The sequence below is a fragment of the Telopea speciosissima genome, chromosome 2 (assembly GCF_018873765.1).
Source record: "Telopea speciosissima isolate NSW1024214 ecotype Mountain lineage chromosome 2, Tspe_v1, whole genome shotgun sequence".
Lineage (NCBI taxonomy): Eukaryota > Viridiplantae > Streptophyta > Magnoliopsida > Proteales > Proteaceae > Telopea > Telopea speciosissima.
In genome coordinates, this window is record NC_057917.1 from 2,324,034 (window position 1) to 2,350,230 (window position 26,197).

The 26,197-nt window shown below is 41.0% G+C and overlaps 1 protein-coding gene across 4 annotated transcripts in view; it reads left to right on the top strand.

The window, feature by feature from the left end:
- LOC122653056 (E3 ubiquitin-protein ligase PRT6-like) overlaps window positions 1-26,197 on the top strand; it is a 110,399-nt gene that overhangs the window by 73,338 nt on the left and 10,864 nt on the right. Inside the window, exons 11-18 of one of the 4 annotated variants that reach the window (XR_006331695.1) lie at window positions 4,284-4,492; window positions 4,610-5,148; window positions 5,292-5,396; window positions 5,732-5,798; window positions 6,042-6,119; window positions 20,936-21,004; window positions 21,284-21,386; window positions 21,989-22,037. Coding sequence is in view for 3 of the 4 variants with exons in the window: in XM_043846986.1 (XP_043702921.1) it covers window positions 4,284-4,492; window positions 4,610-5,148; window positions 5,292-5,396; window positions 5,732-5,798; window positions 6,042-6,119; window positions 20,936-21,004; window positions 21,284-21,358 (1,142 nt within the window). In the remaining variant the exon portion in view is untranslated. Of the gene's footprint in view, window positions 1-4,283; window positions 4,493-4,609; window positions 5,149-5,291; window positions 5,397-5,731; window positions 5,799-6,041; window positions 6,120-20,935; window positions 21,005-21,283; window positions 21,387-21,902; window positions 21,949-21,988; window positions 22,196-26,197 lie in introns of those variants that run through there. The other 3 variants (XM_043846986.1, XM_043846989.1, XM_043846988.1) reach the window with 3 other exon arrangements.

A 26,197-nucleotide genomic window follows, 5' to 3' on the forward strand; every position in this document is an offset into this window, starting at 1 on the left:
GGACCATCTTCAATCACTCAGATAGGTTGTATAAAACCTATTTCATACCTCTGCAGCTTTGCAGAGGTTGTTTACATAGGAACCTCTTCCTTGGAATCCCTTGTGTCCTAGGATTCCACAAAGAGGAAAAAAATAGGAGCTAGAGGGTTGATACGACTCTCAAACCTAAAGATCTGATACCAAGTTGGATTTTAGGTTAAGGATGCAAGTAAGAGGAGGAAAAAAAGATCAAGGAGAAGGAGATGAGGAAGAGAGGAAGAAGAGAACAAGAGAGTGAAGGGAGAGATATTTCGGTTGTAAATGTTGTGTGTGTCAGGGTAGCTATATTACTTCATTGATAATGATAAACATATTACATCCACCTCCCTAGGGAGGTAAAAGGTAAAAAGGGGAAAAATAAAGAAAATGCATAATAGAACTGCTAGAACTTAACCAGTTCCTAAAATACCCTTAGACCAAAACATCTAATAACTCTAACAGTTTCATCTTAGCGCCCCCCCTCCCCCCCCCCCCCTCATAGGGGCTTCCAATATAGGCTGGTGTGCTACATAAAATATCACAGGTTGGCCATTGGTGTCTTGTGAGAACAAGATGACCTTATTTTGGAACTTAAGTTTCTAACTTCGGTCCCTCCAAAAGTGGAATTACCTCCGAAGTGCACATAAACGTTAAACCAAAAAATAATTATGAAGTACCATGGAAAGGTTGGATATCTTGGATGATGTTATTGGAGACGGTAGAATAAGCATTGGTTTTTAGGACTTATAATCTAACCAGTATAAGTAGTTAGAATGTGAAATATAATCTCAGTTACCAGTGAAGTATTTTATGGAGCACACGTAAATCTCAAAATAAAGAATTGCAAACAGATAAATGTTCAGTAGGCATGGTCAAATTGTTAACAGGATTTGCACGAGGTTCTTGCCATTGAGGGGTCTAGGGAGGGTCATATTGTATGCAGCCTTACCCCTGTGTCGCAGAGAGGTTGTTTCCAGAGACTCGAACCCGTGATCACAATGGAGCAACCTAACCGTTGCACCAAGGTCCACCCTAAAATATGTTCTAATTTTCAATGATTTAAATTAAAAGTTTTGATTTTTAGAACCTATACTGCTTTTTCGTTGCACCTGGTTCCAAATTTGAAGAGATTAACATCTAGGTTGTGGATTATATTATTCATATAATTTTGTGTTTTCTTTTGCCTAAATTTGGGGGTTGAAAGTTACAAAAGGGTGGAATACATTTGGAAGTTTTCACCCTCTGAAGATTTGAAGGGGTAAATAAGTAATTGTACCTCATCCTTTGAAGATTTGTTTTTTGGTGCATAGTTATCAAGGCGGGAAGGCGACCATGGCGTTTTAGAGGGCCAAAATTCAAGCCGACATCGACATGGTGGCAAGGCGCCCGCCTAGGCGCCCAAGGCGACACCGCCATGGTGGCAAGGCGCCCGCCTAGGCATCCAAGGCAACCAAGGAGCTTGAACGCCTAGGCGACACCTTGATAACTATGTTTTGGTGTGTGTGTATGTGTGCTTGAATGCCTAGGCAACACCTTGATAACTATGTGTGTGTGTGTGTGTTTTGGAGGGGGTGGCACTACTAGAGAAAAACTGATAATGCACATTAATTTAATTTTCATCATCATGTTTTCTTTTTCTAACTCTCTTGTTGTAAGAAAAGACATAGTTGTTAAGGCCCCAAGGCGACCAAAGTTGTTGGAGGGCTGCTTAAGCACTTATAAAACTAGGATCAAACAATCAAGTTGACTCTCATCTTGTAATACAACAACTTAGCTTTATCCCAACTAAATGGGGTCTACTACATGGATCCTTGCCTTCTAATCAGCTCTATTCAAGGTCATACTTGATACAAGACCTAAGCTATGCATGTCTTTCATCACCACTTCTCCTAAGGTCAATTTAGGTCTGCCCCTGGCTTTTAGTTCTTGCAATCTGAATCAAATCAATCCTTCGTGCTGGAGCATCCAAAGGCCTCCGTTGAACACCATTCCACCTCAAATGACTTTCTCGTACCTTATCATGTATCGGAGCTACTCTCAAATCAGCTCTAATATGATCCTTCCTAGTTTTTCCACTCATCCATCTCAACATTCTCATCTCCACTACCCTGAGTTTATCTATATGATGCTTCTTAATTGCGCAACATTCCATACCATACATCATAGCCGGTCATATGGCTGTCCTATAAAATTTTCTTTTAAGTTTTAAAGGAATACGTTGATCACACAATACTGTGGACATACCTCTCCACTTCATCCATCGTATTTTAATTCTCTTTGAAACATTTGTTTTTGACCACCTGATTGAGCTTAGATACGTAAAATAATTGCATTGCAGAATCTCCCTCATCATTTTTCACTACCTAATTATCTGAAAGTGGCCATAGTTGTCAAGGTGACGCCTAGGCGTCCAGGCACTTTGGTGTCGCCTTGTTTCTTAACCCCCTCGACCGCCTTGGTTCGCCTAGGCGCCTTAACAGCTATGTCTGAAACACTTCTCTTCTCTAGTACTCGCCAGATTAACTTTATTGGGACTTTGTCATAAGCTTTTTTTAGGTCAATAAAGACCATATGTAGATCCTTCTTACATTCTCTAAATCTTTCCAGAGTCTCTAAAGTAAATAGCTTCATAGCATAAAACCAAATTGGTTCTCCGTAATAGTAGTTTCTTGTCTCAATTGGGTTGCATTAACCTTCTCCCATAATTTTATAGTACGGTTTAATTTAGTTTTATGCCTCTATAGTTATTGCAACTCTAAATATCACTTTTTTGTTTAAATCAGAACCACAATGCCTATCCTCCACCTTTATGTTTGTAAATCGGAATCACAATGCTTCTCCTCCATTCATCTGGCATTTTCCCTTGTGCTCAAAGCAGTCCTTATGTGGTGCAAGCAGTAGGAGGAGCACAGATACTTAGGGAAGTGGAGTCATTGTGAAGACTAGTGTAGAGGTCCCTAACTTTTATGGAAGCTGAGACCCCCCTTGCTCAATATAGAGGTCTTAGACTGGTTAGTCGCGATGGACCAGTATTTCGAACTGGAAGATATGTTGGACCCGGAGCGGGTACGTTTAACTACCACGAAGTTGAAGAAAACAAAAAAGCAGGCTTATGGTGGGCACACGTACGACAGAAGAGGGAGCAGGAGGAGAAGCGCTACGAAGAACATAATCTTATTAAACAGCTTGGTTAGCCAAGAGAAACCACAGATTCCTAAGCTCTTCCACACTTCTATTGGGGGGTCATCTAGGCCTTGTGCCTTGCCTACTTTCATTCTCCTTAAAGCTTCTTTTACTTCATACATCCTAGTTTTTCGAGACACTGTTATTCGAAATGTTTTCATTTAGTAAATAATCTTTCCATCTCTCCTTAATGTCCTGATCCCTTATTAGTACTTTACCATCTTCTCATATTGTTATAAAGATTTTGATATTTCTTCGTCCTTGCTTTTCCCACAATCTTCTTAGCATCATTTTTGGCAAATTTATACCTTTGTAGATCATCTACATCCTTGGTAATTTGTCATGTCTTAAAACTAGCTTTCTTAGGACATCTTTAGCAACCTTCGTAGTACAAGTAGTCATTTCATTCCACATCGTATTATTGTCTCCCTCAAGTCTCATCTTGTAATACTAGCAGACAAAGACAATCCCAAAATAATATTCTATCCCCTCCTCCTTGGACTAAATTTCTGTGTTTACAATTGAGGCTATTGACCATAAAATATTAAAACAGCGGCTTCATTTGGTTGCAAGGGGAATTAAAGGGAAGGGAAATGAAATTCCAAATCAAAAAAAGAAACTTTTGTAACCATTACCCCATGTGACTATATCACCAATTCTAAATCATACCATATTTGGTTATTAAATTTCACTTTACTTTACATTTATTACCCTTTGGTTTAAAAAGTAAAATAAAAAATAAATGTAAATGTATTAAACTATTAATGCTAAATATGGTAAGAAATTTAAGTAATTTATACAATCATATGGGATAATGATTACAAAAGTATCTTTTTTTGGTTTGAAAATTTTACCTTTCCTTCCCTTTAATTTCCCTTCCAACCAAACGTAGCCAGCATTATCCTTGATATGTTACTGCATTACGTGGAGGAATTGTGCCTTTTCCATTCCAATTCATCCGCTGAATGAAAGTCAAATTGTTCATTCAAACTTGCTAAGGCAGTCAATAAGGTTCCCCCCCCCCCCCCTCCCACCCCTAAAAGGAAAATCTGTATTCTTCTCATTGGCACCATGCTTGACAGGTGATATGTTGTCTATCCTGAAACATGTTGACAAGGGAGTAATATATCCTGACATCCAGTTTTGGAAACGAGCTGCTGATCCCGTCCTAGCTCATGACCCCTTTTCGTCATTGATGTTGGTGTTGTTTTGTCTTCCGCGTCCATTTCTATCATCCATGGAGTCTTTCATACCTTTGGTGCATCTCTTCTACGTTGTATGTGTAATTCAGGTACATCTTGGAATTCAGAATTCATTCTTTGACGCAGGTTATTTGGTCAAGAAATCTTTGATTTTGATTACTTTTTCTTCTATCTAATTCTCCTTCTTTTGGTACATTGCATTGCAGGCAGTAATTACATTATGTGGGAGTCAACTTGATCTCAGCAGTTTACAGCTTGGTGACTGCCCAATTATTAACATATGCAAGATTATTGGGAAATCTGTAATTGTTCGGAAGTATTTTGTTTCCAATTATACTGATTCCTCAGTGCATCCAAAAGATATGATTCGTAGATTTACTTTTCCTTATTTAAGGAGGTGTGCTTTATTGTGGAAATTGCTAAGCTCTTCGATGTCAACCCCATTTTGTGATAAATCTCATGTATGGGATAGGTCATCTCCTCATACAGACAATGATAAATGGGAAAGGACCTGTGATTTATCAATGGAGCTTAAAGAAATTGAACAGCTAGAGAACATGTTCAAAATTCCCTCTTTGGATGTTGTTCTCAAGGATGCATTGTTGCATACTATGGTGTTGAAATGGTTCAATCATTTCTTCAATGTGTTTGAGGTTCGGAGTTATGGACGTGCTTTGCACTCTGCTCCAATGGTTGCATTTAAGTTGATGCGTCTGCCCCATCTTTACCAGGATCTTTTGCAGAGGTATTTTCCTCATTTCCCTCCACAAATTCGGAGGACTTCCTCTACACTTATCTTTTGGGGGTTTGGGTGGAGGGCGTAGAAATCCTTTCCGTTGTGTTTTGTTCAGAGTTTAAAGTCATTCAAATAATTATTTGCTTTATCAGGTATATTAAACAGCAGTGCCCTGACTGTGAAGTTGTTCAGGATGAGCCGGCTTTATGCTTGCTTTGTGGTAGATTATGCTCTCCAACCTGGAAGCCATGCTGCAGGTTTGTTCTTGTTGATTATTCCTTTTCTGTTTACCGATGCTGTCTAGTTGTTGGTTTTCTATGTCTTTAATGCTTGCCAAAAAAAAGGGGTGTACCCAGTGCGGGTGCACGAGGCTCCCAGCCTCCCACCATTGTGGGGTCTTGGGACGGTCAAAGGTATGCAGCCTTAACCCCCGCTTCTCGGAGAGGCTGTTTCCCTACTCGAACCCATGACCACTAGGTCGCAATAGAGCAACCTTACCACTGCCCCAAGGTCTGCCCTCTTTCCAAACTTGTGCCAAATATGCAGCTTTGACATTTTGTTGCTAACATGTTTGTTACTAACACTTTTAAAGGGAAAGCAGCTGCCAAACGCATGCAATGGCCTGTGGTGCTGGTATTGGAGTGTTCCTTTTGATCAGGGTATGGTTGGTGCTGCTTAAAATTTTTTTGGTTTCTTTGCTCAAACTCCATCTCCTTTTACTCCATTTTACCCCTGGAAGGGGCCGTTCTGGAACCTCCTAAGTTTCCTATCCCAGGGCTTGCCTGAACCTTATATTAATCTGTGGGTGGCACCAGTCAGAATTTTGATATACTGAACTGCTTCTAAAGGCTGTTGCCACCCCCCTCCCCCTTTGAAAAATGTCTAAACTTTTTGTGTGACAGAGAACCACAATCTTGTTGCAAAGATCAGCACGTCAATCACCTTGGCCTTCTCCCTACTTGGATTCGTTTGGTGAAGAGGTATTTTTTTTTTTTTTTTTTGGTATTGCTCAATTACATTTACTTAGTATTAATTACCTATTATATAATACATCAAAGTGGCAGAAATGCTTGCACTACCAATCATGATCAGCATTTAGTTATTCCTGTAAATGCATAAATTCACACGTTTTTTTATTTGTTTTTTTAAATCTTAGTTTTATGGTAAAAATTCAACCCCCCCCCCCAAAAAAAAAAGAAAATTATTGAGAAATTGGTTTTCCCTCTTTCATTCTAGAAAATTTGCTGACTACATGTGAATATTCATTCATTCATTCGTTCAATACCTAATCTTGTGATTTCTAATATCAAACTAGGAAAAAAAAAATGTGCAAGTCTGCTTGTCTGGGAATACCTCATTCTTTTGGCTGGGGGGTGCTAGAAATACCTTGTTTTGAGATTTGTTTTCCTAGATATTGGTGTTATGAGCTTGAGTTTCTTAAATCTTCTCTAATTTGTGGTTTGATTCAACTAGAGTTGCTAATCTGGTATAACAATAGTTCGTAACAATTCTTTTGAGAAAAAATGAAGAAAATAGGGGTTTACACGATTTCAGATTGTAATGGTAGTATTTTTATTTAAATCATACATTCTTATGTAAAGTTATTTTATGTTTTAGTTGTCTTGACTCTTGACTGAGACAATTGAAATATCACAAATTTTGGTAGAAGCATTTTGATCAAACTTTTGGATTGCAAGTGTAATTGAAAAACGTGATTTGGTCTTTGTAAATTCACCTCCTTTCTTATGCTTCTTTTTGAAAGACCAGATCACCATTGTAGGAAATGAAATTTATCTTATTGAGTTTGATGTCCACCATGGTTTCAAGAATCAGGATCCGACTAGTTGGATCAACCAATCCGGGCCAATCTAGTGATCTGATAGCAATACCACTTTATCAATACTTATTTACTGTGATGTGCCATGTTTGAATAAAGAATTTCCGCAATCAAATCAGATTGCCGATCCGAACCACGATCCAAAATTTTATAACCTTGAAGTCCAGGTATATAGAAAAAACCTTTAAAAAGAAATTTATTTTGTTTTTATATGTCTCATAAACAAAAAACTATGTTGCGTTACCCTCAAGAGCATCCTCTTTGTGTACCCATTGACGTCATTGGAATTTGGATGTGTATTGAGCATTGTAAAAGGATATGCTGTAGGAGTCACTCAGTACCTTCTGGGTGGAATTGCCTTGACGGGCCCACTGGCAAGTTTGGGGCTAAAGTTCATTAAGGGGCCAATTTGTTGATTTTTCAACTTATTTTCTTGTTTACATGAAATGAAATTGCTTCCTTGTTCTTCAGGTTGTCAAATTTTAGTATGGATGTAATGTATTTGTTTGATATCAAAAACATTAAAGAAACTATGTTGGTACTTCCAGAAATTTGGGTTGTATAAAGTCAAGGAAGCTTGGAGAAAGATGGAGACAAGGATAGAATTAGAACATTATGACATCAGAATTTGGTTTTGATAATGCATGGGATTTGGTGGTTATCATGGTTAAATAAAGTGTTCAATGAGATCATTAGTACTAAGAAAGTTAAGTGAATGAAGGAAAACCATCATATTTCCCATAAGGAGTATGCCATGAAACCTAGGGAGGGGGAGGGGGAGGGGGAGGGGGAGGGGGAACAGAGAGGTGAAGTTCTTTAATGACATGATCTTGTGAAGTGAATGTAGAATTTGTTAAGAACCTCCTATTGTTTTTTATGCTTTAAGAAATCATAAGAATAAATACGAATTTGGTGATGAAAAGGAAGGAGGGATCAAGTGTCTCTTTGGGGTCCTATTAAACTATTTTTGTTGTAATATGGGTTCAGGGGTATTTGTCTTTGGTTGTATTTCTGTCCTTGTACCTATTTTAGAATGTTCTCTTCATTATTATAAATAAAGGTTGGCTGGTGTCTAAGGACATAGCCATTATTCTCAATTCCCACATGGTATCAGAGCTGGGATCCACATCGGGATCCTAACACTAATGCCCTCCATCACGAAACCCTAGACCATCCCTACTCTCTCTCTCTCTCTCACTGTCTCTCTCCTTCTCCCCTTGGTTTTTGTGCCGTAAGCACCAACACCACCGTCTCTCTTCTCCTCTCGGTTTTAGCACTGCTAGCCACCACCACCATCGTCTCCGTTGTTGCCTCTCCCACTGTCAGTTCTAATGCCATCAAGGTCCACCACTAGCGCCACCCTCTTTTGCAGTCTCTCCACACGTTGTTGTCCTTCTCTCTTCACCTTTAGTGGTGAGTTATCTCCCACCAAGGGCTTTTTCACCCGCAATGATCTAAATCCCTCATTCAATCGGGATTTGCTGGTGATTTTTTCTTGGATCCTTCGTGCAGTGTTGTTCTGTTGAACCTGACTTAACCAGCAACCATGGCGTCTGATTTGACCAGCGCATCTTCTGGACTGGAAGGAGTCAATCAGTGTGACTTTCCTTTATTGCCTCTCAGCTCCATCAAACTCGATGGGAGCAATTACTTGATGTGGTCACGTTCTTGTTATCTCGAGATTGGTTCTCGTGGCTATTCAGACTACTGGTGCTGCTCAAGATAAATGGGTTACATCCAATTATCTGGTAATGTCATATCTCATCAACTCCATGGACATAGCCAAGGGCTTCCTTCTTTTAGACATTGTTGCTAAGATCTGGAAGACGGCCAAAGATATCTATTCTCAGGTTGGTAATGTTGTCCAATGATATGAACTCCAAAAGAAAATTCATGAGACCAAACAATAGGAGTTATCATTACCCTAGTATTATTCAACCTTGCGTAGCATGTGGTAAGAGTTGGATTTATATGGGTCTTTTACAGCTACTTGTGATATTGATGCGGCTACATTCAAAAAATGGAAGACAGTCTCCACGTCATTGATTTTCTTGTTGTTCTCAACATTGAATTTGATCAGATTCAGGCTCATGTTCCAAGTCATGACCCCTTCCCATCACTTGAGCAAGCTTATGCCATGGTGCAATCAGAAGATAGTCGTCGCAATGCCATGGTTCTTCCGGTGACACAGGAGCGATCAGCCCTATACTCTGGCACACAAAATTCATCACATGGGGGTTTTTCTCGTGGTATTGGTGATTATTTTACATCTGACAGAGTCCCAGTGAAGTGTGATTATTGTGGGAAGGAACGACACACTTGAGGCAAGTGCTGGAAATTGCAAGGGCATCCCATTGACACTCGGGGTCATGGTCAGGGTCGTCCTCCTTCAGCCAAGGCTCACCACACTACATCCGAGGATACAGTTACGGATTCATCTCTTTCTCAGGAGGAGCTACAGACCTTGCATCATCTGATGACCAAGCTGGACTCTTCTTCACCAACACCATCTGCGGCTTTGGCCATAGCCCTGCCAATGACCTTTGCTCCATCTTCGTCTTCCCATTCAGGTATTTCTTTTGGTAGCCATTGTGCCTCAATCGTATCTGCTTCTAGTATAATTGATTCAGGTGCTACTAACCATACGACAGGATCAGCCACTTAATTTTTTTTAGTATTTTCCTTTGTCATGTAACAGTAAAGTTCGTGTGGCTAATGGTTCCCTCTCCACTGTTTCTTGAAAGGGCACCATTAAGTGCACTCCTTCATTATTTCTTTCCTCTGTATTGCATGTTCCCAAATTTTCTACCAATCTTCTCTCCATTAGTAGTCTTACAAGGGACTTAAACTACAAAGTAACTTTTTTTCCGAATCATTGTCTTTTCCAGGACTTGGAGACAGGTCGTACGATTGGCAATGGTAAGGTGGTTGGTGGTCTCTACTTGATTGATAGTTCTCCATTAGGTTTCGGCTCTTAGGCTTCTCTCCCTGACTCATTTGCATCTGCTTTGTAGGAATTACATGGTTGGCATCGTCGGTTGGGTCACCCTCCTCTAGGTGTTTTATCTACTTTGTTTAGTAAAAAAGGTGTAATCCAAACAGCTTTTTTTTGTGATGCTTGCATTTTTGCAAAGCGAACTAGAGCTGTCTACTCTATTTCAGATAATAGAAGTTCAATTCCTTTTGGTTTAATTCATTCTGATGTGTGGCGCCCTGCCCATTGTGTATCTACATCTGATTACTTGTGGTTTGTTACTTTTATCTACTGTTTTAGTTGTACCACTTGGATCTATCTTATGTGCCAAAAGAGTGATGTGTTCTCTTGTTTTCAATTGTTCCACAAGATGATTCAAACTCAATTTGATGCCAAGGTTAAGATACTTTGGACTTACAATGGGAAGGAATACATTGATGGATCTCTTCAGGCGTACCTATCTACTCATGGAATTATACACCAGACTAGTTGTATTGACACTCCATCTCAGAACAGTGTGGCTGAACGGAAGAATCGTCATCTCTTGGAAGTAGCTAGATCTCTCATGTTCGCCATTTCTGTCCCTCGGTTCTGAGGTGATGTTGTGCTCTTGGCGGCCAATCTCATTGATCAGATGCCCTCTCAGGTTTTGGCATCTCTCTGCCCTCTTGAGATGTTATTGGGCTCATCTTCTTTTGTGGTGCCCCCTAAGGTGTTTGGTTGCGTGGTGTTTGGTCGTAATCACCATGTGAGTGGCAAGTTTGATCCGAAGGGGCTCCATTATATTTTTCTGGGTTATTCTGCCACCCAGAAGTAGTATAAGTGTTATCATCCTCCTTACCAACATGGTACTAAATCTCGTTTGGTTTTGGTGTTTCAGTCTGACCGAAATTTCCGAGATACCGAAATTTTGTCGAAATATGGTATTTTTTTGTGGGTGTAAAATGCCAAAATGACCGAGATTTCCGAAATTTTCGAAACAAGATTACCGAAATTACCGAGATTTCCGAAATTTCCGAAACGAGATAACCGAAATTTCCAAAATATTTGAAATATTGCACGTGACTTTTTCAATATCTCGCGATATATCGTGAGTCCACGATATTTCGTCGATATCTCACGAGATATCGTCGAAATATGGTATTTTTCCATTTCGGATTGGTATCGTATCTCGGACAGCTCGAGATATACGAAATTTGGCGAAATATCGCCAAAATTTTGCGAGATTTTGAACTACACTTACCAAAAGATATTTGTCACTATGGATATAGTCTTTCAGGAGACCGAAGCTTATTTTCCCTCTCATGCACCTCTTCAAGGGGAGTCTGCAAGTGAAGAAGTGCCCTTAATTGCTTCATTGGATGCACCTACAGTGGAAGATCCATCTGGGTATAATAGGGCAGGAACAAGAGCAGCCTTTAGTCCAGGGTAGCTTAACAATTTAAAGATATTTACTTGAGGAACGTGACATAAACAAAAGCAAGTTAATACTACCACCACCACTGCTCCTAACCAGTCGTTACTTCGGGATCCAAGTCCTTCTAGTGATCCTATTTCTCCTAGTGAGTCTCCTTTTGATCATAGTCTTGACTTACCAATTTCTATTCGTAAACCCCGTAGAACTTATACTCAGCATCCCATTTCTAATGTTGTTTCATACGACCTTCTTTCTCCATCTTTCCATGTCTTTGTTTCTTTGTTGTCCTCTGTTTCCATTATTAACACCTGGCAGGAAGCACTAGCTAATTCAAGGTAGCTAATTCAAGGTGGAAAGAAGCAATGAATGAAAGAGATAAGTTCCTTGGAAAAAAAATGACACATGGAATTTGGTGCATCTTTCTCCGGGAAAGAAACCTATAGGCTGCAAGGGGGTTTTCGCAGTCAAACAAAGGACTAATGGAACAATGGATAGATATAAGGCGAGGCTGGTTGCTAGAGGGTTCACTCAGACACATGGGATCGACTATTAGGAAACATTTGCTCCAGTAGCAAAAATGAACATTGTCAGAGACATTATCTCATGTGCAGTTAACCAAGGTTGATCTTCAACAACTTGATGTGAAAAATGTTTTTTGTTGAATAATGTACACCAGAATACCCCTAGTCATTTTGGTGTTTTATTTTATGTTTTTATGTACTGCCTAGCTATGTCGGCTATGGCAGGGGTATATTTGCCACCTTGATGTAATTTTTGAAGTTATAAATATATGGCTTGGCTGATCACATCGATCATTCAAGCATTCCTCTATTTCTGGTTTTGTTAACATGGTATCAGAGCCATGTTCTCTGATCTAGGGTTTCAAAACCTTCCCCCCTCCATCGTTCTTCTCTTCCACCCTTCTCCATCGATTTTTTTCTTCTTTCTCTTCTTCCCCCTTCCTTGGTTATTTCCATCCTTCAAGGGCAGCACTAATGAGGTGATCCCATTATGATCTAGTTGCTGCCCTCCATCCCACCTCACATTGTATGCCCTAATTACAGTTCACGATAGCTACTGTTTTTATTCTCTGCGATTTTTGGACTGTTCCTATTTTTTAGAAATCAACCCTATCGACTTGGGAGGTTGATTGTTCACCTTGGAGCACTACTGGCAGGCCTCTGGACAGCATCTATCACAGCTACATCATCAAATACTGAAGCCTCTCAAGTTCCAGCCCCTCTTTTCCCTTTATCAATCTCAACTCTGACACCATATCGATCTTAGGTTTTGGGCTACCTGCTTGAGGAGATTTTTTGAGGGACAATTCCCTTATCATATTGCTACACTCGACCTGTTTATCAGCCACATCTGCTGCAGTTTTTTTGAAGATCAGATTTTTCCAATTTAGTGGATCGATCCCTACCTGGCTGAATTATGGGTGACTCAGAGATGACTACTGCTACTTCTGGAGGAGATGGTCAAACTAGGCTTGACTTTCTTCCCTATGCTGCTACCATTAAGCTTGATGGTACGAATTATTTAATTTGGGCCAGATCCTTATCCTTGACCATGGCTGGTATCTTACTGGCACTACCAAACAGCCTACTGAAGAAGGTGCTGCTCGTACTAAATGGGCTGCCAATGATGCTATGGTGATGTCCTTTGTTCTGAATTCTATGATCGCTGACCTCTCTAGTCAGTATCTCCTCCTTGACACTACTACTCAGATATGGACTGCTGTCAAGGGAACTTATGGTCATTCAGGTGGTGGTACTCAAGTTTATGAAATCAGTAAGATACTCCAAAACACTACTCAGAAGGAGATGTCTGTCACTAAATACTATGCTGCCTTCAAGTGTTTATGGCAGCAATTGGATCACTATGCTCGGTTTCAACCTACTACTGCTGCTGACATTACTGCCTATCACTCTTATGTGGATCAGTTTCGGGTCTATGGTTTTTTGGCTGGCCTTAATGATGATTAAGATCCTATTTGGGTGCAAGTTCTTGGTCGGTTTCCTTTCCCCACTTTAGAGGAGGCCTTTTCTTATGTTCACAGTGAAGAGAAACTTAGGGCTGCTATGATGATTACTCCCAAAGTTGAGAGATCAGCCTTACAAGCTACTGGCTCCACCCCAGATCCTTCTTCTGACAGTGTTGCTGATACTGCTACAGCCAAAGAGACTATGAAGTGCGATCATTGCTACAAACCATATCACACTAAGGCTCAATGTTGGAAATTATATAGGAAGCCTGCTGATTTTGAGGCCAAACGTGGTCGTGTTAAGTCTAAAAACAAAGCCACTCACACTGAAAGTGTAGCTCCAGCTCCCACTGCTGACATTGGTTTCTCCAAGGAAGAACTCCAAGCTCTCCGGCGTCTATTGAACACATCCGCTGCTTCTACTACATCTGTTGCCAATTCAGGTTCCTTCTTTGCTTGTACAGGTATTTCCTTTGCTGGTCATTGTGCATCGGTAGTCTCCACTCCTTGGATTATAGACTCCGGTGGTACTGATCACATGACAGGTTCTTCCAGCCTCTTTAATACATATTTTCCTGCTTCTGGTAAAGATAAAGTCAAAATTGTTGGTGGGTCCCTCTCCTCCATCTCAGGGAAAGGATCCATTGGATGTTCTCCTTCTCTTACACTGTCATCTGTGTTGCATATTTCCAATTTTACCACTAATCTTCTTTCCATTAGCAGTATCACCAAATCCCTGAATTGTAAAGTGACATTTTTTTCCACTCATTGTGTTTTTCAGGAACTGGACTCGGGGAAGACGATTGGATCGAGTAAAGTGCATGGTGGATTGTACCTGCTTGGAGACCCTGCATCTACCTAGGCTTTACCTTCTAGGCTCTGTCACCCAGCAGCTTTCTCTTCTGAATTACACAAATGACACTCTAGACTAGGACATCCCCCTTTAGGTACTTTATCCACTTTATTTCCAGCATTAGTTAAAGATTGTAATAAGGAAGAGTTTTTTTGTGAACCTTGTGTCTCGGCTAAACAGACACGTTCAAATTATCCCATTTCTAATAAAAGATCTTCTTCCTTATTTCATGTTGTTCATACTGATGTGTGGGGTCTTAGTAGAAAAGTTTCTCTTTCTGGTCATCAGTGGTATGTAACTTTTATTGACTGCTATTCTAGGTTCACTTGGGTCTACCTTATGCACACAAAAAATGAAGCTTTTCATGTTTTCAGCATTTTCACTAGTTGGTTAAGACCTAATTTAATGCCACTCTTTAAATTTTGAGCAGTGACAATGGGACAGAGTATATGGAAGGTCAGTTCCAAAAATACCTTGCTGCCGATGGAATCCTCAATCAGACCAGCTGTGTTAATACTCTAGCCCAAAATGGTGTGGCTGAGAGGAAAAACCGCCATCTCTTGGAGGTAGCTAGAGCTCTTTTGTTTGCTCGCAATGTCCCTTCCCTTTATTGGGGGGATGCTGTCCTTACTGCACCCTATTTAATTAATAAGTTGGCCAGTCGGGTTCTTCATTCCAGACCCCCTGTTGAGCTATTACTTGGCTCTTCTTCCTTTATAGTCCCCCCTAAGGTATTTGGCTGCGTTTGTTATGTCAAGGATACAAGGTCCCTGGTAAACTTGAACCACGTAGTCTCCGTTGCATTTTCTTAGGTTACTTTGCTACACAAAAGGGGTACCAATGTTATGACCCTCCATCCCGCCGGACTTTCGTCAACATGGATGTTGTTTTTCATGAGAGTGTTTCATATTATGTGTCCCCACCTCTTCAGGGGGAGAGTGTTAGTGAAGATGTGCTGACTATAGACTCTCCACCTCTACTCCAGTCTGTTCACAATGAGTCTGAACCAGTTCGGCTTGCTCCTAATACTCCCCCTGAGTCAGGGGGAGAGGTCCCTATACAGAGGGAGACCATCTCTATTCCGGGGGAGCAAACTACCCCAGTCCAGACTCCTGTCCCGAGGACTATTAGTAAATTTCAAAGGAGGATTGATGATAGTACTGTGAAGACCTATGCAAGGAAAAATAAGCAGGTTTAATCAATTGTTGCTCTAGTACCCATCCAATTGCCGAACCTGGATCCAGAACTTGCCTCTCCACCTGGTAATGTTTCTTCTCCTGAGTTACCTATTGCTCTTCGCAAAGGTGTCAGGATTTGCACTCAGCATCCCATATCTCATGTGGTTTCTTATGACTCTCTTTCCCCATCCTTTCGTGCTTTTTGTTTCTTCTCTTTCTTCTGTTCGTATTCCTAACAATTGGCAGGAAGCTCTATCAGATGGAAAGTGGAAGGCAACAATGATGGAAGAAATGGAGGCCTTGAAGAAAAATAACACATGGGAGCTTGTGGTTCTTCCACTTGGGAAGAAAACTGTTGGATGTAAATGGGTGTTTGTGGTGAAACAAAAGTTGGATGGCACTGTGGATAGGTATAAGGCACGACTCGTGGCCTAGGGGTTCACTCAGACATACAGCATTGATTACCAGGAAACCTTTGCACCTGTTGCGAAGCTTAATACTGTTCGTGTGTTATTATCCTGTGCAGTCAACTTTGGATGGGATTTGCAGCAGCTAGATGTAAAAAATGCCTTCCTAAATGGAACATTGGATGAGGAGGTGTATATGGACATTCCACCAGGGTTCTCTTGTGACAAAAACCAAGGAAAAGTGTGTAGGCTGAAGTTTTTACTATATGGGCTGAAGCTTTTACCTTGAGCATGGTTTAGCTGGTTCCATAAGGCCATGATTTCTGTAGGCTATAAGCAGAGTAATGCTGATCACACACTCTTTATAAAGAGGGTTGATGAAAAACTCACTGTTCTTATAGTCTACGTTGATGACATAGTGGTTACTGGCAATGATGGTGATGAGATCAGACGGTTGAAGACCTTCCTTGGACAAGAATTTGAGATTAAAGATCTAGAGAAACTACGATACTTTCTTCGGATTAAGGTGGCCAGATCTTCTACAGGCATTTTTCTCTCCCAGGGGAAGTATGTCCTAGACTTATTGGCTGAAACCGGGTTGTTAGGCTGCCATCTTTCAGATATTCCTATGGACCCTACTGTTTGGCTCATGGAAAAAGAGGGTGAGCTTGTTGATAAAGGCCAGTACCAAAGACTTGTAGGGAAGCTGATTTATCTCTCACACACTCGTCCTGACATTGCTGTCGCCGTGAGTACTGTGAGTCAGTTCATGCATGATCCCTACTCTTCTCATATGGAAGCTGTTCTTCGTATCTTGCACTATCTGAAGTCATCTCCTGGAAAAGGCATTCTTTTGTCTGCACATGGTCACCTACGGATAGAGGCATACACTGATGCTGATTGGGTTGGTTCTGCGAATCGCAAGTCTATCTCTGGGTATTGCTCCTTTGTAGGTGGAAATCTTGTCACGTGGCATAACAAGAAGCAAAATGTAGTTATTCGTTCTAGTGTTGAAGCGGAGTTTCGAGCTATGGCACAAGGTATTTGTGAGTTACTCTGGCTCAAAGGTTTGCTACAAGATCTTGGTGTCCCTATTCGTCTTCCTATGATGTTGTACTCTGACAACAAGGCTGCAATCAGCATAGCACACAACCCAGTACAGCATGATCGTACCAAACATGTTGAGGTGGATAGACATTTCATCAAGAAAAAGCTAGAAGATGGATTGTTTGGGAAATTATTTCATCCTAATCTAGTCAAGTTGGGCATGATCGACATCTTTGCTCCAACTTGAGGGGGAGTGTTGAATAATGTACACCAGAATACCGCCACGGTATTTTGGTCATTTTGGTGTTTTATTTTATGTTTTTATGTACTTCCTAGCTATGTCTGCTATAGCAGGGGTATATTTGTTACCGTGATGTAATTTTTTAAGTTATAAATATATGGCTTGGCTGATCACATCGATCATTCAAGCATTCCTCTATTTCTGGTTTTGTTAACATTTTTCTCCACGGAGAGCTTGAAGAGGAGGTATATATGGACATCCCTTCTAGATTTCCTACCTCAGCAAACCCAAGGCAAAGTGTGTAGACTAAAGAGGGTTTTATATGATCTAAAACAGTCCTCAAGAGCTTGGTTCGGTCGTTTCCATAGAGTCATGGGGTCAACATATTATAGTCTTGATCGTCTATGTAGATGACATTGTAATCACTGGGAGTGATGTTGATGAAATGTCTAGACTGAAGACCTATTTGGGAACGGAATTTGGGATCAAGGACCTGGGAAAGCTGAGATATTTTCTTGGGATCATGGTTGCTCATTCAGCTCAAGATATTCTCCTCTCTCAACAGAAGTGTACACTTGCTCTCTTATCAGACACATGAATGTTGGGGTGTAAACCTACAGATACTCCGTTCAAGCTTAATACTCATCTAATAGTCAATATATGCACGATCCTCACTCAACTCATCTAGAGGCAGCATATAGAATCTTGAGATATTTGAAGTTTGCTCCTGGAAAAGTTCTTTTCTCTCCTTACGGTCACTTGCATGTTGAGGCTTTCACTAATGCAAATTGTGCAGGATGTCTAGATGACAAGAGATATTGGAGGAATTACATTTTATTGGGATCAATATTAGAAGGATAAGCTGTTATAATCCGAAGTAAAAACGGGCTGCTCAAAAACCTCAGTCTTTCCTCATAATGAAATCTGAAAATCTTTTGAACCTATTCGAGAGAGGATGAACAAGAGATGCAGATCGAATGAATGATCTGCTGCTGGTGGGTTCTGATCGATGGAAGAGAAGGAGAAGAAAGTAAAATCGTGGGGAGGGGAGGGGAGAGAGAGAGAGAGATTGTTTTGGGGGGGGGGGAGCACACAGCTTACTTTTTGGGTGGAAAAAAACTCCGTTCCATAGTTAGAAATCGTAAGGAGGGCTGTTTAGCCTTTACATATTTATAAAACCAGTTTTTGAGGTCTTGCTGCCAAGTTCTCTGCAATTTTCTCGGATTCAATTCAGGTCGAGTCGAGATAGGGTGCAAAATAAAAAGAGCACATTTTCTCGGTCAAAATTTCGTATCTCACCGAAATGTCACAAAGTCAGTTATATAAATACCATGTTTCTGCTTTTCTGGGTCGAATTTTTGACCTATTTTTGGTAAACTCGACTGGTTTCGCCAGTTTGTGAGGAGAACAGCTCCAAATCACTTATTTGCTCTAAATGTTACCAAAAAAAAGATTTGAACACTTAGATTTGATGCTCAAGAACAACATTTGGAGGAGATTTGCTGCCCAACAACCTTCCTTGGAGGAGATTTGATCTTGAAGGCCTAACACTCGTTCAATATTAGGATGAGCATATAAGGATAGGGGTGACTTGGTACTTGGTAATTGTTGGCTTGTATTGTTAATCTTGACTCAAAATATATTTGACTCTATATAACAAACAATGTTAGATGTATGATTTATGAAATGGTTCATAATTCGATGTCTTTTCATTCCTATTGCTTATTTAAGTTGTTCTACTTGAATTATATGTGTTCTAATACTAAAGATTGTGTGGAATACGTCATATCAGTATGTATAGATATACAGCGTACAGTACCAACCTAGGGTCCTAAGTCAAACTACCATTTGGGTTGTGGTTTTTAAAAAATTAAGGGTTCCACCATGTCTATAGGGTTTAAAATAGGCTGTCCTGCAAGTTTCATGACCTAATTAGGTCATATGGCCACCGAAACCAAGGGCCGAGATTTGAATAAAAAATGCACCACCTCGACCGAGATCTTGCCGAGTTACTGAGAAAACTGGTTTTTTGGCTGACCAAAACCAGTTGAGATACCGAGACCTCGAACCTTGTATAAAGCTGACTCGATCCAAATAAAGCCACAGGCTATCTTAGAAAGTCCCTAGTTGACTCCGACATTTTAATAATAAAGAAATAAAGACTAATTGAAAAAGGAAACTGCTCCCTATCACAGACATAAAAGGGCAGACTCCTTAATTCATAACCGCAAGCTCTAAACTCTTTCAAATGGGCCCCACAAGTTGTGTAAAAATAAAGCTCCTACATTACAGCTTTAAAAGACTATCTTATGTATCTAGTCTATATTATTACAATCCAACCAAGATACAAATATACAAATCAAAGGTCCAAAATAGAGGATCAAGCCACATTCAATGGTGGTGATCATGCTCCTGCTTCAAAGAGGCTAGAAAAATGGAAGAGAAATTGCATTTCACTGGGATTAAGAATTATCTTAATCAAGTAAACAATGGGTAATCTTCCTTTGTGTTAATGCTCCATCTTCAAGGGCCCTATTAATGTGTGCAAACGGTGAAAAAATTTAAAGAGAGTTTTTATGGGAACCTAGGGATCTAAGGGGAACAAAATCAACAAATCCATAGAACTCTCTACAAAATGGGGGTTGGAGTTGGGGAACTGTTGAGACTTTTAGGCAAATGGTTATGGTGGTTTTCCAAGGAACCTAGGGGTTTGTGGGTTGTGGCGTAGGGTGATTAGACCAAGATAGCAGGAGACAGGTCGGGTTCAGGCCGGGTTTATGCTTTTATATTGAATGTTCTTGAAGACCCTATTTTGCTCTTGCAGTTTTCCAAGCTTTTAAGGAATTTGAGAATTTGTGATGGTTTGGGGTGCCATTTTGCATTAGGTTTTCTGTACTCTGCAAAGGGAAAGCCCACAGCTAAATGTGGTGTCATGAGACCGTAAGAATGTTGGGAAGGAGTTGAAAAATGTTGAGATGGAAGAAGATGGTAGAAATTTCTTGGGCAAGAGGTCTTCTGCACAATCCACGTAGGGCCCCCTCCTATACAACCCACCCTGTTTGTGCTGTGTGGAAGGGTAATGTGCCAATTTTAATGCTGGTATTAGGTAGGGTTTGGATAGGCTGACTTTTAAATTTGAAAGCTAAATTCATTCGTACAACTGCAATACTGACATTATCCGTTGTATTTTCAGCAGCCATCCATTTTTTTCCAACTATTTGTTTTGAATTTTTTATTGTTATTATTGAATCTTTAAAGCTTTATCGTTTCATTGTGGCAATTCTGTTACGACCGAAGATTGACATGTGAGCAGGGTCCCTGGGCTGTCTCTGTCCAAGGAATTTGGGCCCTTCCTGATTTGGTGCATGGCAGATGTAGGGCCATATAGGAAAAGCCTCCCTAAGTGGACTGTGCAGGAAATGATTGCCTGCTTGTTTCTTTCAAACTTGAAACAAGAACTGGATTGGGAAAATTAAAGCGAGGCGGTCTTTCCTGTGTGGTGACAGTAGAAGAGTCATCTTCCATCAGCATGTAACCAAAACAATGTTTATGAACAGAGCAGGCTGGTAGATATGATAGCCAATTCCATCTAGGTGCCCTGGCCCCAGGTAGCTGGGAGCCAGTAGCAAAGTTAAGTGACTTAAACCATATATGAACTCTTCATCGAAGTTCTAATAAAGTTCATGAGAGAATGGAGTTGGCATATGTTGTATTGAGATCATTATGTTCTATCACATGTTTGTGGTCAAAAGCTATGTCATAGTTGAAAGATGAACCAAAATATGAGTTGCTTGGTCAGCCCTTTTTGCCGACTTCTTCTTGGCTTAACATATATATATTTTTTGGGGATTACAGGATATAGAAATGCTAAGAGGGAAGCCATTGTATTTGAACGAGGAACGCTATACTGCTCTTACGCATATGGTGAGTAATCGGCCTTTCACCTTAGGCATTTGTGTATATAATTTGCTGTAATGATTTGATGGTTTCAAATTGACGCTGTCAGTCAATGTTGATTTACTAGAAAGCTCTTTTGCTTGTATGATCACTATTGCTTGACTTCTTCAAGTATATATCCCAAGGTCTTTTATCTTGTGTGCTAGGTGGCACCATTCATTGACTTACTAGAAAGCTCTTTCGCTTGGTCTCTATTGCTTGATTTCTTCAATTATATATCCCATTTTCTTTTATGTTGCTTGCAAGGTGGCATCTCATGGCCTCGATCGAAGTTCTGAAGTTCTTCGTCAAACAACTATCGACTCACCATTTCTGATGTAGAATAGAAATTATATTTACGGTTGTGGAGGCAAGTCTTCAACTTCTCTCTCTCTCTCTCTCTCTCTCTCTCCTTCTGTCTCTATATCTATCTTCATGTGCCTACTAATGTTTGGCTTACAATCTGCCATGTTGTGTGGGTCAATGTGATTAGAGGACTTCAAGTGTTGGTAAAATTGCAGCCCAAATGAGTGGAGAAAATGGCTGATTAATGCAAAAATGTATCCATATGTTTATATCCATTGCCCTCTGTAGTGAATATGTAATTTTATCATTTTATGAAGCCTTGGATTAAACTTTGAACCATTTCTCTTGTGCTCATTTTGGGCTGGATTTTTACGAGACTGGTGCAGGTCGTCCTATCCTAGGGACCCACCAAGCTCTAAATGTCGCTAAATATTTAGGAGCTATTTTATGTTTATTCTCCCCACCTTTCCTCCCCCCCCCCCCCCAACACACCCCACCACCAAAAAAAAAGAGATACTGTATAATGGTAGTAGATCTGAATATTTTAAATAATGGGACCTTCAGACCTTCTGTGTTTCAGATAGATGTCAGAAGAATGGAAAATGGTCTCCAGGTGCAAAATCATCTACTTGTTTGTATGTATATAAAAATCATTTCCTATATTCAGGGGGGAACACATTGGAGTGTTGTGGTGCTTATTGTGCATCTCATTCAGGTTAGTATCAGTGTTTCCCTCTCTCGCATCTTGCTATTTTTTTGGTTTATTGTTGTTAGAGTGCTCTTGGATTCCTTTACCTTTAAGGGGACACAAAACTGTGTACAATGGTCACCCCCTTTACTAATGAAATAAACAGATAAAAAGTTGTATATGAAGGCATCATTATACCATATTGACCACGCAAATCTCCTATATAATACAGGTGTATTTACTTTTGCCAAATCCTTTTGAGAAGAACTAACAAATGCCAATCAGAACTCTACTTCTCTGAAGGGAGACATGTAATAGTGTTGACTTATTTATGCATGTAAATAACAGTGATTTAGATTAAGGAAAGAGAGAAAAGGGAGATGAAGAAGAGAAAGCTGAACTGCAACAGTTTGGGGAGAATAATCAATCGTATTATTCTCCCCTCTTAATGATAGATATGATAGGGCAATCCAAAAACAAAGAGAGGACCAAAATGTCCAAACTACGCCCACTTGTGCAACCTGCTCTACACGTTTATTGCCAAGATCCTTGCTAGTAGGCTCAAAAATGTTGTTGATCTTCTGGTTAGTGACAACCAAACTGCTTTCATCCCTGGCAGGAACATCTCCGACAACATTCTTCTTTGTCATGACATTGTTCGAGGATTTGACAGGAAGAATTACTCTCCCTCTCTCCTTCTGAAGATTGACATCCACAAGGCTTTTGATTCTTTGAGGTGGGACTTCATCTCTCAGGTCATGACTAAGATGGGGTTTCCTGCAATCTTCACCAACTGGATTTATGCCTGTATCTCCTCTCCAAAATTCTCAGTTTTGGTGAATGGCAGCCCATCCGGCTTTTTTGGAGCTTCTGTGGGGATCAGACAAGGCTGCCCTCTCTCCCCATACTTGCTCACTTTAGCCTTGGAAATCCTCTCCAGGGAAATTCAGATTAGTACTGGTCAGCAGCTTATTGCCCCTATGCCCAAGTGTAAAGCGCTCAAGCTTACTCATCTGGCCTTTGCTGATGACCTGATGATTTTTTCAAAGGCCTCCTTCTCCTCCTCGGAGTCTATCCTATTTTGTCTGCAGCACTTCAAAGAGCTCTCAGGTCTCCGCATCAACCCTGCTAAGTCCTGATCTTTTTTGCTGGGGTTCCTGAGTCTAGAAAAGCTGCCTTCCTTGATCAAGCTGGCTTCTCTTAAGGCAGGCTGCCGGTCAAGTACTTAGGGCTCCCCCTCATTCCAGCTAGGCTCACTGCCCATCACTGCAGCCCCATGCTAGATCTGATCCGGAAAAGACTTCAGCTTTGGAAAGGCAAGCTTCTCTCCTATGCAGGAAGATTGGTTCTTATTAGATCAGTTCTGGAGGCTTCGCACATCTACTGGTCGGGCTCCTTTGCCCTTCCCCAGTCCATTATCAAGTCCTTAGAAGCTCTCATGGCTTCTTTTCTCTGGAAGGGTTCAGACTCCTCTCGGTACCTTCATCCTCTCAGCTGGGCAGCAGTGTGCCTTCCAAAGAAAGAAGGAGGGTTAGGCATCAGAAGGGTTAGGCATTAGAAGGATCAAAGAAGTTAATACAGCCGGCATCATTAAGCTTCTCTGGAAGGTTGCCTCAAAGAAGAAAAGCATTTGGGTGGATTGGATCTACTCTGGGCCTTTGCGCCAGAACTCCATTTGGACTGCCACTCTTTCTTCTGAAGCCTCTTGGGTCTAGCGCAAAATCCTCTCTTGCCGCCAGCTGGTTCACCAGGCCATTCGCTCCCAGATTGGAGATGGAGGCTCTACTTTTCTTTGGCTGGACTATTGGCACCCGAGGGGAATTCTTCTTCACTTGGTCACCCCGAGAACCATCTATGCCTCAGGTCTCCATAGGCTCTCCTTGGTGGCAGACATCCTTTATTCAGACGGCTGGACTCCCCCCCCCCCCTACCCTTGCTCTTGCCACTTTTTGGAATGATCTCCCATCTATTTCCAGAAGGCAGAGGACAAGGGGTGATTGCGTTACTTGGTCAACAGACAAGCCATGTGTATTTTCTTCCAAAGTGGCCTGGAACTACATTTGCTTAAAAGTCCCGGTGGTCCCCTGGTACAAGCTCATTTGGTTCAAACACCACATCCCTCGGCACAGCTTCACTGCTTGGAGAATCTTCAACAATTGCCTCCCAACTCAGGTTTTTCTTCGCAGCCGGCAGATCCTTGTGTCTCCTACTTGTTGTCTTTGCTGGAACAATGATGAAGATCTGAATCACCTTTTCTTTGAGTGCCCCACCACTAAAGCTATCTGGAAAGGCATCTTCTTCAAGTGCTGGCCTACTCAGAGACGTATCCGGCCCTTTCCCAGAGAATGGCAGTGGATTGCCAAGTGCTTTGCAGGCTCTTCCCTCTGTGACTGTGTGAGCAGATTGGCTTTTTGTGCAACCCTAAACCACATTTGGATGGAGCGCAATGTCAGGAAATGGACCTCCACCTCTAGATCTTACAGGCAGATTTGGGATTCCATCTCCTTCGAGATCTCTGCAAAGATATCCTCTGTGGCTTCTTCCCAGTGCTTAGATACCCCTAGGAACAGGCTTATTGTTGATTCCTGGGGCCTTCATAATGTTTCTTTTGTTGCTTTGGACCACTCCAGCTAAGCTGGGGTTGGGCTTCCTTTTTTTTCTTTCTTTCTTTTCCCCTCTTGGGGCCTCCTGTTCTTTCTTTTTTCTTCCTTTGGTAATGGATTTTTTATACAACCAAAAAAAAAAAACACATTCATGGTATTAGCACAGGCACTAATACCGAGACCCTTATTCCATGTTTCTAACACTCCTCCTCAAGCTGGAGCATATATGATAATCATGCCCAGCTTGTTACAAATATAATCTATTCTTATACTCCCCAAAGACTTCGTAAAAACATCAACAAGTTGCTCTCCTATACGAACATGTTGTGGAGCAATAAGACCTTCTTGTAGCTTCTCTTGAACAAAATGACAGTCAACCTCTATGTGTTTTGTCCTCTCATGGAACACAGGGTTGGAAGCAAATGTGGATAGCAGCTTGATTGTCACACCATAGCTGTATAGGTGACTTGTCTACAAACTTCAACTCAGCCAACAACTGCTTCATCCACATCAACTCACTAGTAACTTGGGCCATAGCTCGATATTCTGACTCTACACTAGATCTGGCTACTACTGGCTGTTTCTTGCTCTTCCAGACACCAAATTTCCTCCCACAAAGACACAATATCCAGTAGTAGATCTCCTATCCACGGGATACCCGGCCCAATCAGCATCACAAAACTTGTCAACACGTCCATGACCATGGTTAGTGTAGAGCAGACCACTGCCTGGAGCCTTCTTGAGGTATCTCAAAATCCGAATCACAGCATCCCAATGCGACGTCCTTGGAGAGGACAGAAACTTACTCACTACATTGACTGGAAACGCAATATCCGGTCGAGTCACAGTTGGATAGTTCAACTTCCCAACAAGTCTTCGATATTTTTCTGGATCATCAAGAATATCACCACCTTCGCCTGTCAACTTCAAATTCGGGTCCATTGGAGTATCCAAAGGTTTTAACTCAAGCATATCTATTTCTGTAAGCAGGTCAAGAACATTTTTTTCTCTGGGAAAGAGAAATACCTTTGCTAGACTGAGCAACCTCAACGCCAAGGAAATATTTCAACTTGCCAAGATCCTTGGTCTGATACTTATGCTGCAAATGTATTTTCAGTTGATTAATGCCTTCCGTATCATCACCAATGATGACTATATCACCAACATATACAACCAAAAATAACCTGCCAGCCGTGCTATGCCGGTAGAACACCGAATGATCACTACCACATTGAGTTAGCCCAAACTCCAAAACCACATCAAAAAACTTCCCAAACTAGACTTTAGGGGATTGCTTCAGACCATACAACGATTTCTTGAGTTTGCAAACTAGACTAGACTCCCCTTGAGCAACAAACGTCGAAGGTTGCTCCATATAAACTTCCTCATGGAGGTCACCATGAAGAAATGTGTTCTTCACATCCAACTGAAAAAGAGGCCAGTGATGAGAGGCCGCAAGGGAAATCAACAGGCGAACAGATGCAAGCTTGGCCACTAGAGAAAAAGTATCAAGGTAATCAACCCCATAAACCTGTGTATAACCTTTGGCACCCAATCGTGCCTTCAAACGAGCCAAGGAGCCAT